Source organism: Chrysemys picta, chromosome 13 (assembly GCF_011386835.1).
Source record: "Chrysemys picta bellii isolate R12L10 chromosome 13, ASM1138683v2, whole genome shotgun sequence".
NCBI classification, from domain to species: domain Eukaryota; kingdom Metazoa; phylum Chordata; order Testudines; family Emydidae; genus Chrysemys; species Chrysemys picta.
The window spans coordinates 25,517,501-25,530,569 of NC_088803.1; the positions used below are offsets into that span (position 1 = coordinate 25,517,501).

The 13,069-nt window shown below is 49.1% G+C and overlaps 1 protein-coding gene across 10 annotated transcripts in view; it reads left to right on the forward strand.

Annotated features, from left to right (window-relative positions):
- Positions 1-13,069, forward strand: part of ACSS2 (acyl-CoA synthetase short chain family member 2) — a 64,792-nt gene that overhangs the window by 29,701 nt on the left and 22,022 nt on the right. For all 10 annotated transcript variants that reach the window (XM_065565686.1, XM_042854966.2, XM_042854964.2 and 7 more), the window contains 5 exons: positions 8,490-8,581; positions 9,472-9,575; positions 10,012-10,084; positions 11,010-11,085; positions 12,008-12,125. In XM_065565686.1, coding sequence (XP_065421758.1) covers positions 8,490-8,581; positions 9,472-9,575; positions 10,012-10,084; positions 11,010-11,085; positions 12,008-12,125 — 463 coding nt within the window. The remainder of the gene's footprint in view (positions 1-8,489; positions 8,582-9,471; positions 9,576-10,011; positions 10,085-11,009; positions 11,086-12,007; positions 12,126-13,069) is intronic.

The following is a 13,069-nucleotide window of genomic DNA, read 5'->3' on the forward strand; positions in this document are numbered from 1 at the left end:
GTGGAGTGGTCTCTGGCTGGAGAGCGCTGGGCATAGGAGTTTGTGGGGAGGGTTTGGTGGGGGGCACTGTGGTTCGCAACCTGCAGCCCAGGTAACACTTTGTGGCCTACAGTGATAAATAGGTTGAGAACTATTGCTCTAGCTGGTGTGTGCCTTCCCCCTCATACTGTTGGCCAAAGGGAGATGGGGGAGATGCTCTTAAAGGCTCAGTCTGTCTGCTCTACCCTTATGCTGGCTTCCTGCTGGGGTCTGTCTGGGCCCCCAAACATGGCTGTGCCTCAGGTCCTGCTGCACCTCCCTTGGGAGACTGACTGTCCCACAGCCTGGCAGATCTCCCTTCCAGGAAACTGTTCCTTTGCTCAGCTTCATCTTGTTACTCCTTATCCTTCCCCCACTCAGTCTGAACAACCCCTCTCTCCTTACACCTGCTTATCGGTGACATCCCCCTCAGACCTGATCCCTGCTGATAAAAGCCATGGCTGCTTGTGGAGTGCAAACACTGGGGTGGGGGATGTGTTTGACCTTTGCTCAAGCAGGTTACACAAACAGTAGCTTACAAGGTCATCTAAGGGCTTGTCTATGCTGGCACTTTACAGCGCTGCAACTTTCTCGCTCAGGGGTGTGAATAAACACCCCCCCCCCCCCGCCCCGACCGCTGCAAGTTTCAGCGTTGTAAAGCGCCAGTGTAGACAGTGCACCAGCGCTGGGAGCTACTCCCCTCGTAGAAGCTATTCCCAGCGCTATGTCATGACTACACAAGCCAAGTTAAAGCGCTGCCGCAGCAGCACTTCAACATTGCCAGTGAAGACGTGCCCAGGTGCACTGAGATGTTGACATTTATTCCTGTGACTCATTTGGGGGCAGGTTCTTGGCTTCCCCTCTCCTGGTGTGAGCTGCAGGTGCTAGGTGAGGCATTAGTCCCCATGCTCTTCTTCCCACACCACCTTTCCTCACACCCGGAGGCCTCTCCAGACTTCTCACCAGCGCGTTTGTCACCCTGTCAGTTGGTGCAGATGAAGCCAGCCCTCCATGACTGAAGAATGCTGCAGTGAAGATGGCTGTGGAGAAAGGGTTCTGTGCTTGCCCTGTGCTGAAGGGAGAATGGGTGTTGAAAGCTAACAGCTTGGCTGGCCTCTGTTGCCCTTTGCCGTATTCAAGAGTTCTGTTAAACTTGATTCCCAATCGAACCTGGGGCTGGGATGCTGCATGTTTCAAATAACAGAGGTCCTTGGCTCCTCCAGCTCCAGGACTCTGCAGCAGATTAAAAAACCTCAGTTAATCAAACCAGTCCCTGCCCCCATAATGAGATCTCCCAGGCTTCTACGGATCATCTTTTTATAATAGATCCTTCTTTGATCCCTCGCTAAGGGATGGCTTTTCCCCCACCTCTCCCTGGGGTGGCAGCCATTCCTGTGTACCTCTTGCTCCCAGCTGGGCACATCTCATCTACCGGAGTGGTCCCATACTGCTTTACTGATACCTCAGCCTTTAACTCCTCCTCTATTTCACTCCTCTTGTGGCATACTTCCGGGGGTGACTGCTGTGTCACAGCTGCTCAGAATCTGGTGGCTGGCTTGCTGAACTGGGTTAGCTGCAGGGAGCACATTGCAAGCATGCTCTGGAGAGCCTGCTGGCTCCCTCCTCGCCTAAAACTGTGTGCTGAGAAGGAGCTAAGAGCCCTATGGAGTTTGGCACCCACTACCTGAGAGTAATTAATTACTCTCATTACAGTTGGTATGGCAACCCCCCATCTTTTCGTGTGTGTTATCTTCCTACTGTATTTTCCACTCCATGCATCCGATGAAGTGTGTTTTAGCCCACGAAAGCTTATGCTCAAATAAATTTGTTAGTCTCTAAGGTGCCACAAGTACTCCTTGTTCTTTTTGCTGATACAGACTAACTCTGCTACCACTCTGAAACCTGTTACCTGAGACTTGTCTCCCTTCTAATCCACCAATATGTTATTTGACACCTGTTGATGTGCTTTGGCTAACGGTTCCTGGAAGTGGGTATCTGGGGGCTGCTGGGTGGGGTCTTCAGTAGAAGGCCCTTGACTTTGGAAATCATTTTCTTTTTTGGAAACCTGAGTTCAGAGCATAGTTCAAAGCTGACCTGCTCTCTCCAGCAGCTGCCTGAGCGTCTCCCAGAGCAGTCTTTTGTGTGTTTGTTCCAGCTTAATTAGGGACATGAGTACAGGGCCGGCTCTAGGTTTTTTGCCGCCCCAAGCAAAAAAATGTTTGGCTGCCCCCCACCCCAGCCCTGGGCTAGCCCCCGCATCCCCCTGCCGCCCCAGCTCTGGGCCTCCCCCCACCCCCCTGCCGCCCCAGCCCTGGGCTCTCTCCCGCCCCCCGCACCTCCTGCTGCCCCAGCTCTGGGCTCCCCCCTTCCCCTCCACCAGTGCCCCCCACCCACAAACCCCCTGCCACCCCAGCCCTGGGCTCTTCCCCTTCCACCCACACCCCCTGCCGCCGCAGCCCTGGGCTCTCCCCTGCCAACTGTACCCTCCTTCCGCCCCAGCCCTGGGTCACTGGTAACTCGCTCCCAGGGCGGGTCATTGAGCAGGAATTTTAGATGTGCACAGAACACAGACAGGATTGGTTCCCATGTGGTTACAGAACTCTAGTAAAGTGGAACAATTTTCAGCTTGTGTGATTGGAGGCTATCTGGAAGCATATTATAAGACTGTCCTACATAAATGAGGAAAAGTTAAGGTGCCTTTATTATTCTTTTGTTCCACTCTTTGTTTCTATGGGGAATTTGCCAATGCAATATCACTGTCTTCCTTTTAAACAAATAAAACTTAAAAAAAAATGGCAATGGCTGTTGAAAATAGCAATTCCAGTCCTAATAACCACTGGGGAGCATTTCTTGCTCAATTTTATCCTACTTTTTCTACAGCAAATTACAGTGGATCAGTATATTTGATTTGGGAAAAATGAAGTAACAGCTGCCCGAATTGAGCTTGAGCACTCCTGAATGTTGAGGTGTTCAAATCTGGAGGGCAGGTGCTAGATTCCCTTTCTGAATATTAGCTAAATCTGGAAAGGAAAAATCATTTTCTGCTTCCATGGCTCAGACGTGGAAATCCTCCTACGTGCCCTGGTTCTGTATCTAAAGCTGCCCAGGTCCAGAGCCTCCCCTCCCTTACTTTTCATTTTAAATTCTAGTGGGATCCACGGACCTCCCTTGCTAGGCTTCAGATAGAGGGGGGCACTGTCCATTTAGTCCACCCAATTCTTTCTTTGGGGGCTGCAAGGTGAGATCACAGCAGTATCCCTAATCCAGTCTGGGGATATCTTCAGAAGGGGATAGCTGGGCCAAAGCCTTCTACTCCTTGGACACACTTGTTCCCTGTTCCTAGGGCCACCCCGCTTTAGCAGTGAGCTCACCATTCACTGCGAGCTGCAGCATGAGGTTTCAGCTACCTCACTCCCTCCACCTCCCTTTCCTGTTGGTAGCGGCCAAGGGAATGCTGGGAAATGTAGTTCTTACCCTGCTCCAGGGCTGGCTGTATAGGCAGGGAGCTAACCAAGGAACTACGGCTCCTAGGGCCCCCTGTTGGTTCTCAGCTCCCATGCTGGATCCCTGCTGCCCCTGCAAATGGGCTGCCCCAAGCACCTGCTTGCTTTGCTGGTGCCTAGAGCCGCCCCTGCATGAGTATCTTTAGTTTGGTTAGTCACTAACTTTGTAGTGTATAGTCATTGAAAATTAATTCTGCAGGGTCTCTGTAGGCAAAGGGGTGGGTGGGTGGGGATGTGGGGGTGTGTGTGTCTCTCTATCTGTGTCTCTCGCACTGCCTTCTTGGCCAACACACCCAGACTGTACTAGGGACCTCCAGAGCTAAAAGCATGACCTGTTACAGCTTATGCTAAAGAACTGTGCCTCTGTAGCTACGGGCTGTAATGGTTCCTATCCTCTGTGGATCAGGCACAGAGGGGGCCCTGTAACACATACCATTGGGTTACATATGCACATGCAGCATGGGAATTCCTAAACCATAGGATTGGAAGTCCAGTGTTACGTAGCTATGACTCTCTCAAGGGCTTGAAAGTGTTAAATCTTCTTCATGCTGTGATCCATGTGGTGTCATAAAGTTATGAAGTAACAGTTAAATGCCAGGATTCAAACTGTGCTGTGGATTGGTTCCAGGTCCAAATGGCATTTCATAGATGTATTTAATTTAGTAAAGTATTTCAAGGAGCTTTTGTTTCTCCTTTGTAACAATTTTGAAAATTGGTTCTTGACTCATAGTTTTAAAGAAAACACTGTTAGGAAAAATCACACTTAAGCAATTTCTTGCCTGTGCTACTAACACATGAGGCTATTGAACTGTAAGAACTCTTAAATTTACTCTGTCATTTATACAGTCTTATTTTTGAAGTTCACCCAGCCTGAGTAATGAAAATAGCTGGCCGATTTCACTGACTGGTTTTCCCACACTGTGTTTGTGCAGCCTTTTCTGTAGAGATGGACCCATACCAAATTAACAGTCCTAACATTATGGGGAAGGTATTCTAGATGTTTAACTTTTGCACCTCAAACCCGTCACAAGGCCTGAGGTTCTCATTCTCGAGTCAAGTGAAACCCTATTAAACACTGAGCAGATGAAGCTAATTCTTATCAAAGGATTTAAAAAAAAAAAAAACCCAAAAATCCCCAAAAGAAGCAGAAGTGCATGTTGAGGCTTTGATCCTGCCCAGTCTTTATTCTTCACCCCCAGTGTTTCACGTATTGTACCATGTGCTCATTAAGAAGACAAATAACTTTAAAATTACAAGTCCAAGTGCTGTGTCTTAGGAAGCCGGAGTGATCCACACACTTAGGAAAATGCTTCTGTGTGATCAGTGGCCACTAGCTGCTCTGCTCCTGGGGGACTGGGTGAATTTTCTGTGGGATTAAAAGTGACAATTTGACATACAGGCCCCACGGCAAAGTGAACTTGTACATTCCTTACAGTTGCTTTGTGTGGGGACTGCGTTCTGGTGGGACTCTAATATGTACAGCGAGGCAAGGTATTCTGAGGCAAAAGTGAGGGATTCACCCTGGAAAGCACCTCCTCTTTTTTTTTTATTTTTTAATGAGATTATAGGTTAATAAAGGTACTAGTGTTGAAATAAAATACTTAGACTTCTACAAGGCATTTGACTTGCAATCCTTCGCTGCATAAACGGGGGAATCTCAAGTAGGAGCAGAGAAGTTATTTTACCTTTATTTAGCACTTGTGTGACTGCTACTGTAATCTTGTGTCCCATTGTAGTGTCCACATTTCAAGAAGGTGTTGATAAATTGGAGGGGCTTTAGAGAAGAGCCACAAGAAGGAGTAAAGGATTAGAAAGCATAATCTTATGATAGATTCAGAGCTCAGTCTATTTAGCTTAACAAAGTGAAAGTTAACCGGTGACTTGATTACAGTCTGCAAGTACCTGCATGGGGAACAGATATTTAATACTGGGCTCTTCAGTCTAGCAGAGAGAGGTCTGACACAATCCACTGGCTGGAAGTTGAAGCTAGACAAATTCAGCCTGGAAATAGGGTGTAAAATTTTAACAGTGAGGGTAATTATCCCTTGGAACAAGGGTTGCTGTGGATTCTCCATCGTGAAATGGGCTGTTTTTCTAACAGGTCTGTTCTAGGAATGATTGTAGGGAAGGTCTCTGGACTGTGTTGTACAGGAGAGGTCAGGCTAGGTGATCCCAATGGTCCCTTCTGGCCTTGGCATCTCTGGATCGGTTTCCCAATTCCGGCCCTGTAGCTGCCTGCCAGGGTTGCAGTCTCCCCACTGGTCTGACCCTCCGCAGAGCGCAGGGTGGGAAGTGTAATCTATTCTCATTGGCTGCTGCACCAGGGTGTAGTGATCGGCTCATCTTACTCCACCAGACACCACCCTCGCCTGAAACAAATGGGCTCCTTTGGAGTTTGTTGCCAGGGAGGGAGCGTGGAGGGGGCTGCTGATGTAATAATATGTTAATGGCACAGGAATTAAATGCAGCCAAGTAACACTTGAGGCAGGAAGCCAAGCCATCCTGGAACAACTCCAGTGAGCACTGAAGTTCAGTAACTATTGAGGGAGGATCCTAGGGCTTTACTCGCTTGCTGAGCCTCCCAGCCCCTTGTGGGGCGACTGTTGTACATACTCCCTGATAGGCAGCGTGTGGCACACTTTACCCCAGACAGCTTGGGGCAGGGGAGCAGACACACTGCTTGCTGTGTCCTTGGCTAAAGCAAACCTGCCCTGCTGGCCAGGACAGAATTCTGCTGGCATTGGAGCGTGCTGTGCTGCCTGCCTGAGCACCCAGCTAGCATGCTGCACCTGTGGTCTGGACATGCTCTCTCCTCATGCAACATGCCCCCGTGGGATTCATCTGCTGGATGTTTCTGCTAATGCTCTTCTGAGGGCTGTGTCTAGCTTGTGCCCTGTTGCTTGAGTGTAGGTGGAAGAAGCAGCTCCCCTTCTCTGTTCCCATTGAGAGAGTCGCATTCAGTAGAGGGCTGGATTCAACTTAGTCACTGAGAAACTCCCTGGCAGATCCAAGAATGGAATTCTGGGGCCAAGTTCTTACCTGGTCTAAGCCAGTGCGTCAGCTTTACCCCAGCTCTGAAGAGTTCCTCGAGTCTCTCTTGACCCTGAAATCCTGTCTACACAAGGGCCACACTCAGATTGCCTAGTTCATCTGCACCTGTGTTGGCAATGTTGCCAGCTCTACTGCAAGTGGGTTGCCATCTGCTGCCATGGTTAAACCTCCTGTCACCTAACCTCGCTCAAAGTGGATCTGACTACACAAGGGTTCCCAGTGTTGCTCATGGCGGCAGAGCTGAACTGGTCTTAGCAATGGTGGGAAGTGTCTGAAAATTGTCTCTAGTGTCGACAGGGCCCAAGCCTCCTGCGCTAATCATTAGTTCACTTCCCTCCCTTCATTTTACTCTCTCCTCCTTGCCAGAGGCCACGCTGGCACCTGTGATCAAGACGGAAATCCATTTTCCATTGCCATTGATTGACAGATCCGTTGCCTGTCGCACACCTGTGTGCACATAGGTGTAGTACCTTGGCAGCATGTATGCATATGCACACACCTGTGTAGGTACAGCTGGCCTTTCATGTGTGGATATGGGTGTCCAGGGCGCAGCTTGAGTAGGTCTCAGCAGCTACCTTTGTAGGCTGTAGATATTCAGATGCTTTAAACTGCTGGGTCTGTGCTCTCACATTAGAATATTTTTTGCTGCATCACGACCGGGCAAGCATTGTGGTTTGGGCAGTGTCTGTCAGAGGGGAGAGTTCCAGGGAGGGCTCTGCTCCCCTGAGCTGGGGATAGCATGCAGGTATGGCTCTGCCTTCTCCCCAGAGGCAGCACTTGTTGTCTGGAGCCATGTAGGGTCCATCCTGGATGCAGGTGAGAAGGAACCGGAGACTCGCGATTCTGGAAAGATGACTGAAGCTTGTGTGCTGGCAGGATCTGGTAGAGAACTGCTGGGTACCGTCCCGTTGGAAGGGGCCCAGGTTGTATAGTCCTTTCCATTGGCGCTAACACCGGGGTGGGAAGTCTGCTGCCTGGTATTGTTTGCATCCCCCATGTTAACCCTTTGACTAACCATGAGCCGCACCCCGTGCACTTCACTGGGGTGGATGCAACATGTTATCAAATTAAAAACAAAGCCAGTGGTGTCTTGCTGCCCTGCCCAGTATGTCAGCAAGCACTTCCCCTCTCTGAGTGACAGCTCTCGGCTTTCATCCCATCACCATGTCTGGTGCTAATCATGACATGTTCTGAGCCTCTGAATGTGTGCCTTGGCTGTGGCAGGGAGCATTCACGTTAGTCAGTGCAGACCCAGTGGGGACTACAGACAGGGCACTGCAGTGTGGGCGAGCTTTTTAAAAGTCTTTGGGTACTTCTCCGCATTCCCCAGCCATCAGGTAAACGGTACTGGGAAAGAGGGGAGCTTTTCCTATCCTCCTCTGCTCCTTCATTTTGCATCTGCTGCACCCTGGGGTTTCCGTCCTGGCTGTGGCCGAGTCACCAGTGGTGGCACTGGCCTGGGTTTCCAGGAATCCATGTGTGCATGTCCAACTAGGGTGGGCCTGTGCAAAATGCAGTGCTGCAGATCTGGGCTTTGTTCTCCAATGCGTGTGTTCATGAAGGGATGCACTGCTTCAGTTTTTGTGGCAGGGGTGCCTTTGGCTCTTGCCATCTGTACTGTTTGTGACCCTCCCCACCCTTGGAGACTGGAAATTCAGTGCTGCTCAGTGAATTCTGATTGTTCCATCCATGCTGCCCTATCCTGGAGATGGGTTTCAGCTTGGCTGTGACTCTGGATTAAATCCTACTGCTATTGCGAGTTTGGCCTGAGATGGGAAGGGTAGGCTTTGGCCCTTTCTGCTCAGAAAGGCAGCTCATTAGAGACTATAGGCTGTGCTGAGAGCTGCACTGAAGCTATACAGCTACTGCTTATCCTTGTAATCCTCTCTGAATGACTCTTGATCTCTATTTTTGCAGGGAAGGGAATGAACCCGGGGATTCCATGAAGATCTCATACAGCGAGTTGTTGCACAAGGTCTGCCAATTTGCCAATGTTCTCCGGGAACAAGGTACCTGACTTAGCTCACTTTTATGCTGCTCTGATGTGGGAGATGGTATTGCCTAGGGGCGAGGGCACCAGACTGTGACCTGGGAGATTTGGATTCCCAGCTCTGCCATGGGCCTGAATTCTGCACACCTGTTTCCACATCTGTAAAATGGGGATAAAGATACTGACCTCTATAAAGTGCTTCGAGAGCTACTGATAAGCACTATACAAGGGCTAGAGATTATTGTTATTAAATCCATTACTGTGTTTAGTTGGGTTATAACTGACACCTTGCTAGGAACTTACTAGAGGTTTTGATGATAGCTCCGGAAGCTGGTTGCATTGGTACCTCTTTAAAGGGGCATTGCATAGAGTGGCACCCTGGTGCAGTAACCATTCCAGGTGCCTTACCAAGAACATCAGTGATTACAAAAGCAAAGTGTGTGTGTGCACACTTGTGCATCTGCATCTACATGGCTTGGAAATCGCTGGCATTCATATTGTTGCCATTTCACTATAAAACTTTGTAAGCATTTTTGGTTCTTTGGCTTTATACATCGTGATGACAATGCCAGTCAGTCATTACTCTCCAAGCTAATGTCACTGGAAATCTTCAGTGGGGCCTTGCATCCTTATTAAACACATGAATGCATACAAGGTTAAACATTCAACCCAGTGGCTCCTGTCAGCTGAGCTTTAAACTGAGAGCTTCTTGGCATGAGGCAGTGATGTTGATTAACATTCTGCTAGTTTGGGATTTTATATCCTATTTCCCGTCTCCTGTAGTGGTTGTTTCCTATGCTTTCTCTAGGAGCAGCAGGGCACAGATCTCTGATAGCCTCGTGTCATTGAAATCTTAGCTGTTCCACCAGCCTGCCCGCATGGGAAATATCTTCTGTTTCTTTTTCACAGGCATAAAGAAAGGAGACAGAGTTTCTATCTACATGCCAATGATTATCGAGCTGGTTGTTGCCATGCTCGCCTGTGCCAGGATTGGAGCGCTTCACTCCATTGTGGTAGGAGCAACTGCTGGGAATTATGCTAAATTCAGAGCCGCTGCTTGGGATATAGATAGTTTTCCTGTGGCAGAGTGACGGAGGGCTGAGAAGAGTTGGTAAGCTGGGCAGTGATTATGAGATGGATGGCGGCTAAAATTAAGGTGCCATTTCCTATCCCACTTGCCCTCGCTAAAAGACTTGAGTTTAAAAGTGGAGCAGCTTTTTGCTTTGCTTTGCAAGCTGTACTGTGGTAGCAGCCTGGAGGGGGCCATCACCTTGCTCTTCTCCAAAGGGAGCCTCAGGTCTTTGACTGGCCCATTGGAGTCCAGTGCGCCTCCTGGCCCTCTGGCAGTATCTGTTAGTGCTCTGAGGCTCACTGTTGCCTTTTTGAATCCTGTAATTCCCAGCATTTCCTCATCCTTCGCTGCTGAGAATGATTGTGTTCTTTCGTCAGTTTGCAGGTTTCTCAGCAGACTCCCTTTGCGAACGGATTCTCGATTCCAATTGTTCTCTCCTCATTACAGCAGGTAAAATATTCCCCAATCCCCTCCACCTTGCAGGTATTTCCACAGCTAACGCCGTGGTTACGGACGTTATTTTTAAAACTGGATTAACTATTAATGAAGGAAAAATATATTCCTGCAAATGGAGTATTCTGTTCAGATGGGGTGGAGGAAGGAGTTGTTTCTGAATAGAATTGCCAGTTCTGGGGTACGTTCCACTGACACATGTGCTTTGGTAACTGTTTCTCCTTTCCTAATAAACAGCGGAGAGTTAAAAGCAGCCTGTGCACTTTTCTCAATGGCTTGTGTTGCTGCCAACTCTTCATAGCAAGTGTATTTTCAAAAACTAGCTGTGCGTCAGCTTTTCTCTTTGAAATAAATTGGATGCTTCTTGATGCAGTTTCCCAGATGCATCATTTATGTGGTGCCCTCCCACCCCTCCAGTAAACTGCAGCATTTTGAAGAAGTCCAGTAATGTGTTGCTACACATCTTAACTTGTAAAGCAAGATGTCAGTCCATCTGGAGTGCTGTGAGATTTGCATATTAGTCTCCTGCCTTTTGCCCAACCATGGTCTCTGTAGCACTGGTTATATTATTAATCAACCAGAGAAATGGGAAAGGCCTATTAGATCGTGCAGTCTGCGTTCTGACAGTGTAGGATTGTTCCCTACAGAACATTCCCAGGTGTTTTGGTCAGCCTAAATGTGAACCTCTCCCAAGGAGGGGATTTTACCACTTCCCTTGGAGGAGTCTTCTGTAGTTCAACTGATCTTGTTAGGCAACCTTTCCTGACACCTGCGCAAATATTCTCTTCCCCATTTTGTTTGGTCTCTTCCAGTCATCCTCCCGGAACCATTCATTCCCCTCCTTAATACCAATGACCTTCAAGTATTTGTAGGCTGTCCTGGCTAGTGAGCTAGTTTAAATGATTCACTTACTGTTTTGTAGATGCCTTTTATAGAGGTGATAAGCTGATTAACCTGAAGCAGATCGCAGACGAGGCCCTGCAGAAATGTAAAGACAAGTAAGTTCCTGTTCGCCTGGAATGAGGGGACCTTGGTCAGCTGAGGCATCTTTTTGGTGTAGGCCTAAGCCTACTAATACGTATTTGGAGAGTGATTAAGAGTCTGGAAATAAGCAATCCACTTGGTGGGTCCTAATGTGTGCCCAGATATATACTTAAAAGACACTGCAAAGACACCTTTTTACCTTGAGCTGCTGTTCTAAATGTGCATATTGTACCTTGTGCACCTTATGGGTGTGCAGGCTATTTGGTCTTGTGTGTAACGTGTGCTCAGTAGCCATTGATGGAAGCTGGTCTCACCTGTTGCCCTCTGACTGTTTTTTGTTTGTTTGTTTGTTTGGCAAAAAGCAAAACAAAAACAACAAAAACCCAGACAATTGACTGAAGTTCTTCCTTTCCAGTTGCCTGGGAAAGCTCCTTCCCTGAGCTGCTAGGAAATACAGTCCCGGGATCTGGCAATGACACAGGGAAGGGAGATGAATGGTGGTGGGAGAAGTGATGGAGGTGCAGGTCTCTCCCCAGCAGTGGAGTAATGGTGAATGCTGAGCCGTTTGCTGTGGTAGCCTTGCTGTTCGGTTATGTTTCAGTTAGATGTTGAGGCTGGAAGCTCAGGTGCTCAGTTCGAGGGAGACAAGAGGTGAATCCAGTACGACTCCGTGCCCTCCCTGCTCTGCCAGTTAGCTCTTTGAGACAGCGGCTGTGGGAGCAAGCAGGCCTGGGTAGCAACACATGCTGTTACTGGTGGAATGATTGCTTTCAGCAGTAACTAATCGCATACAATCAGCATGTTGGCCTCGGAGAGCTGTGCAGCTCCAACATGCTCAGCCAGTGCAGTGAGAGCCTCGTTGTCTCTGCAGCGGCCTGTATAACGGGTCCGTGGCTGTACGGGAGCAGGCTAATGACTCCTCCTTTCCCTTCGCAGAGACTCCCCTTTGAAAAACTGCATTGTGGTCAGGCACTTGGGAAGGGAGGAGGAGCTGGTGTCAGACGGGATATGCAGCAAATCGCCACCTCTGAAGAGGCTGTGCCAGGATGTACAGGTGGGTTCCCGCAGGAAGCTAGGAGGAAGGATTCCCTCGTTGCTCTGGGTGTGAGCCCAACAAATCGATCAGTACAACCACCACTGTGATGTTTCTCTGGGCTTTTGTGTGTGCAGACTCTTCCCTGCTGCTTGTTCCCTCCCCTTTGGATTTATGGTGCAATGTGACCTCTCAAGAACCACCCACCACCCAATGAAATGATTGAGCCCCTCCTGGCATCCTGCTGTTTCCTTTAACCCCCCTGGCAGCTCCCCTAAAGGAGTGGTTGGGTACCCACGTTAGTGCAAGATTCCTTGAGCTGAGCAGCCCAGGAGCTAGAACAAGACATGTTCCTCTCTCTGGCAGAGGAATTTTCCTTCTGAACGAAAATAGCCATCTCCCCTCCCAGGCACAATGACACGTCTTCCCAGAAAGTGCCCGTAACCCTGACAGCTGAGTCTGATTCCCAGCCTTGCCTCTATCTCCCCGCTGACAGCGTGGGGAGAGGCGGCTGTATCAGCTGAGCAGTGGCTCAAGCTGTGGGTAAATGGGAGTTTTCACTGAGTGGCCTGGAGGCAAACCAAGTGCACAGTATTGTAGTAACTGACTAGAAAGGTCAAACAGCTGCAGTTGCTGGGCACGTGACATTTGCTTCTTGAGGCAAGGCACAGGGTCTTGTTTTATCAATAAATGTCCAGCTATCTCAGAGGCAACCAGTCTGCAAGGCAGGGCTTTCCCCCATCTGAGAGAAACGTATTAAATTATTGTAGGGACCCTAAGGCAAGTGTCCTCTCCGCTTGCAGGTGGAGCTGAAGGCAGCACAACTTGGCAGGGTGGGGAGAGTGGAATTCTCTACATGATTAGCGACTTCCTTGCATTCTAGAAGATAGCTTGTCTCTCTGGGGGAAGGATCAACCATGGGAAGTGTAGGTATGACCTTTGGATAGGTCCCTGGGCATCGCCCT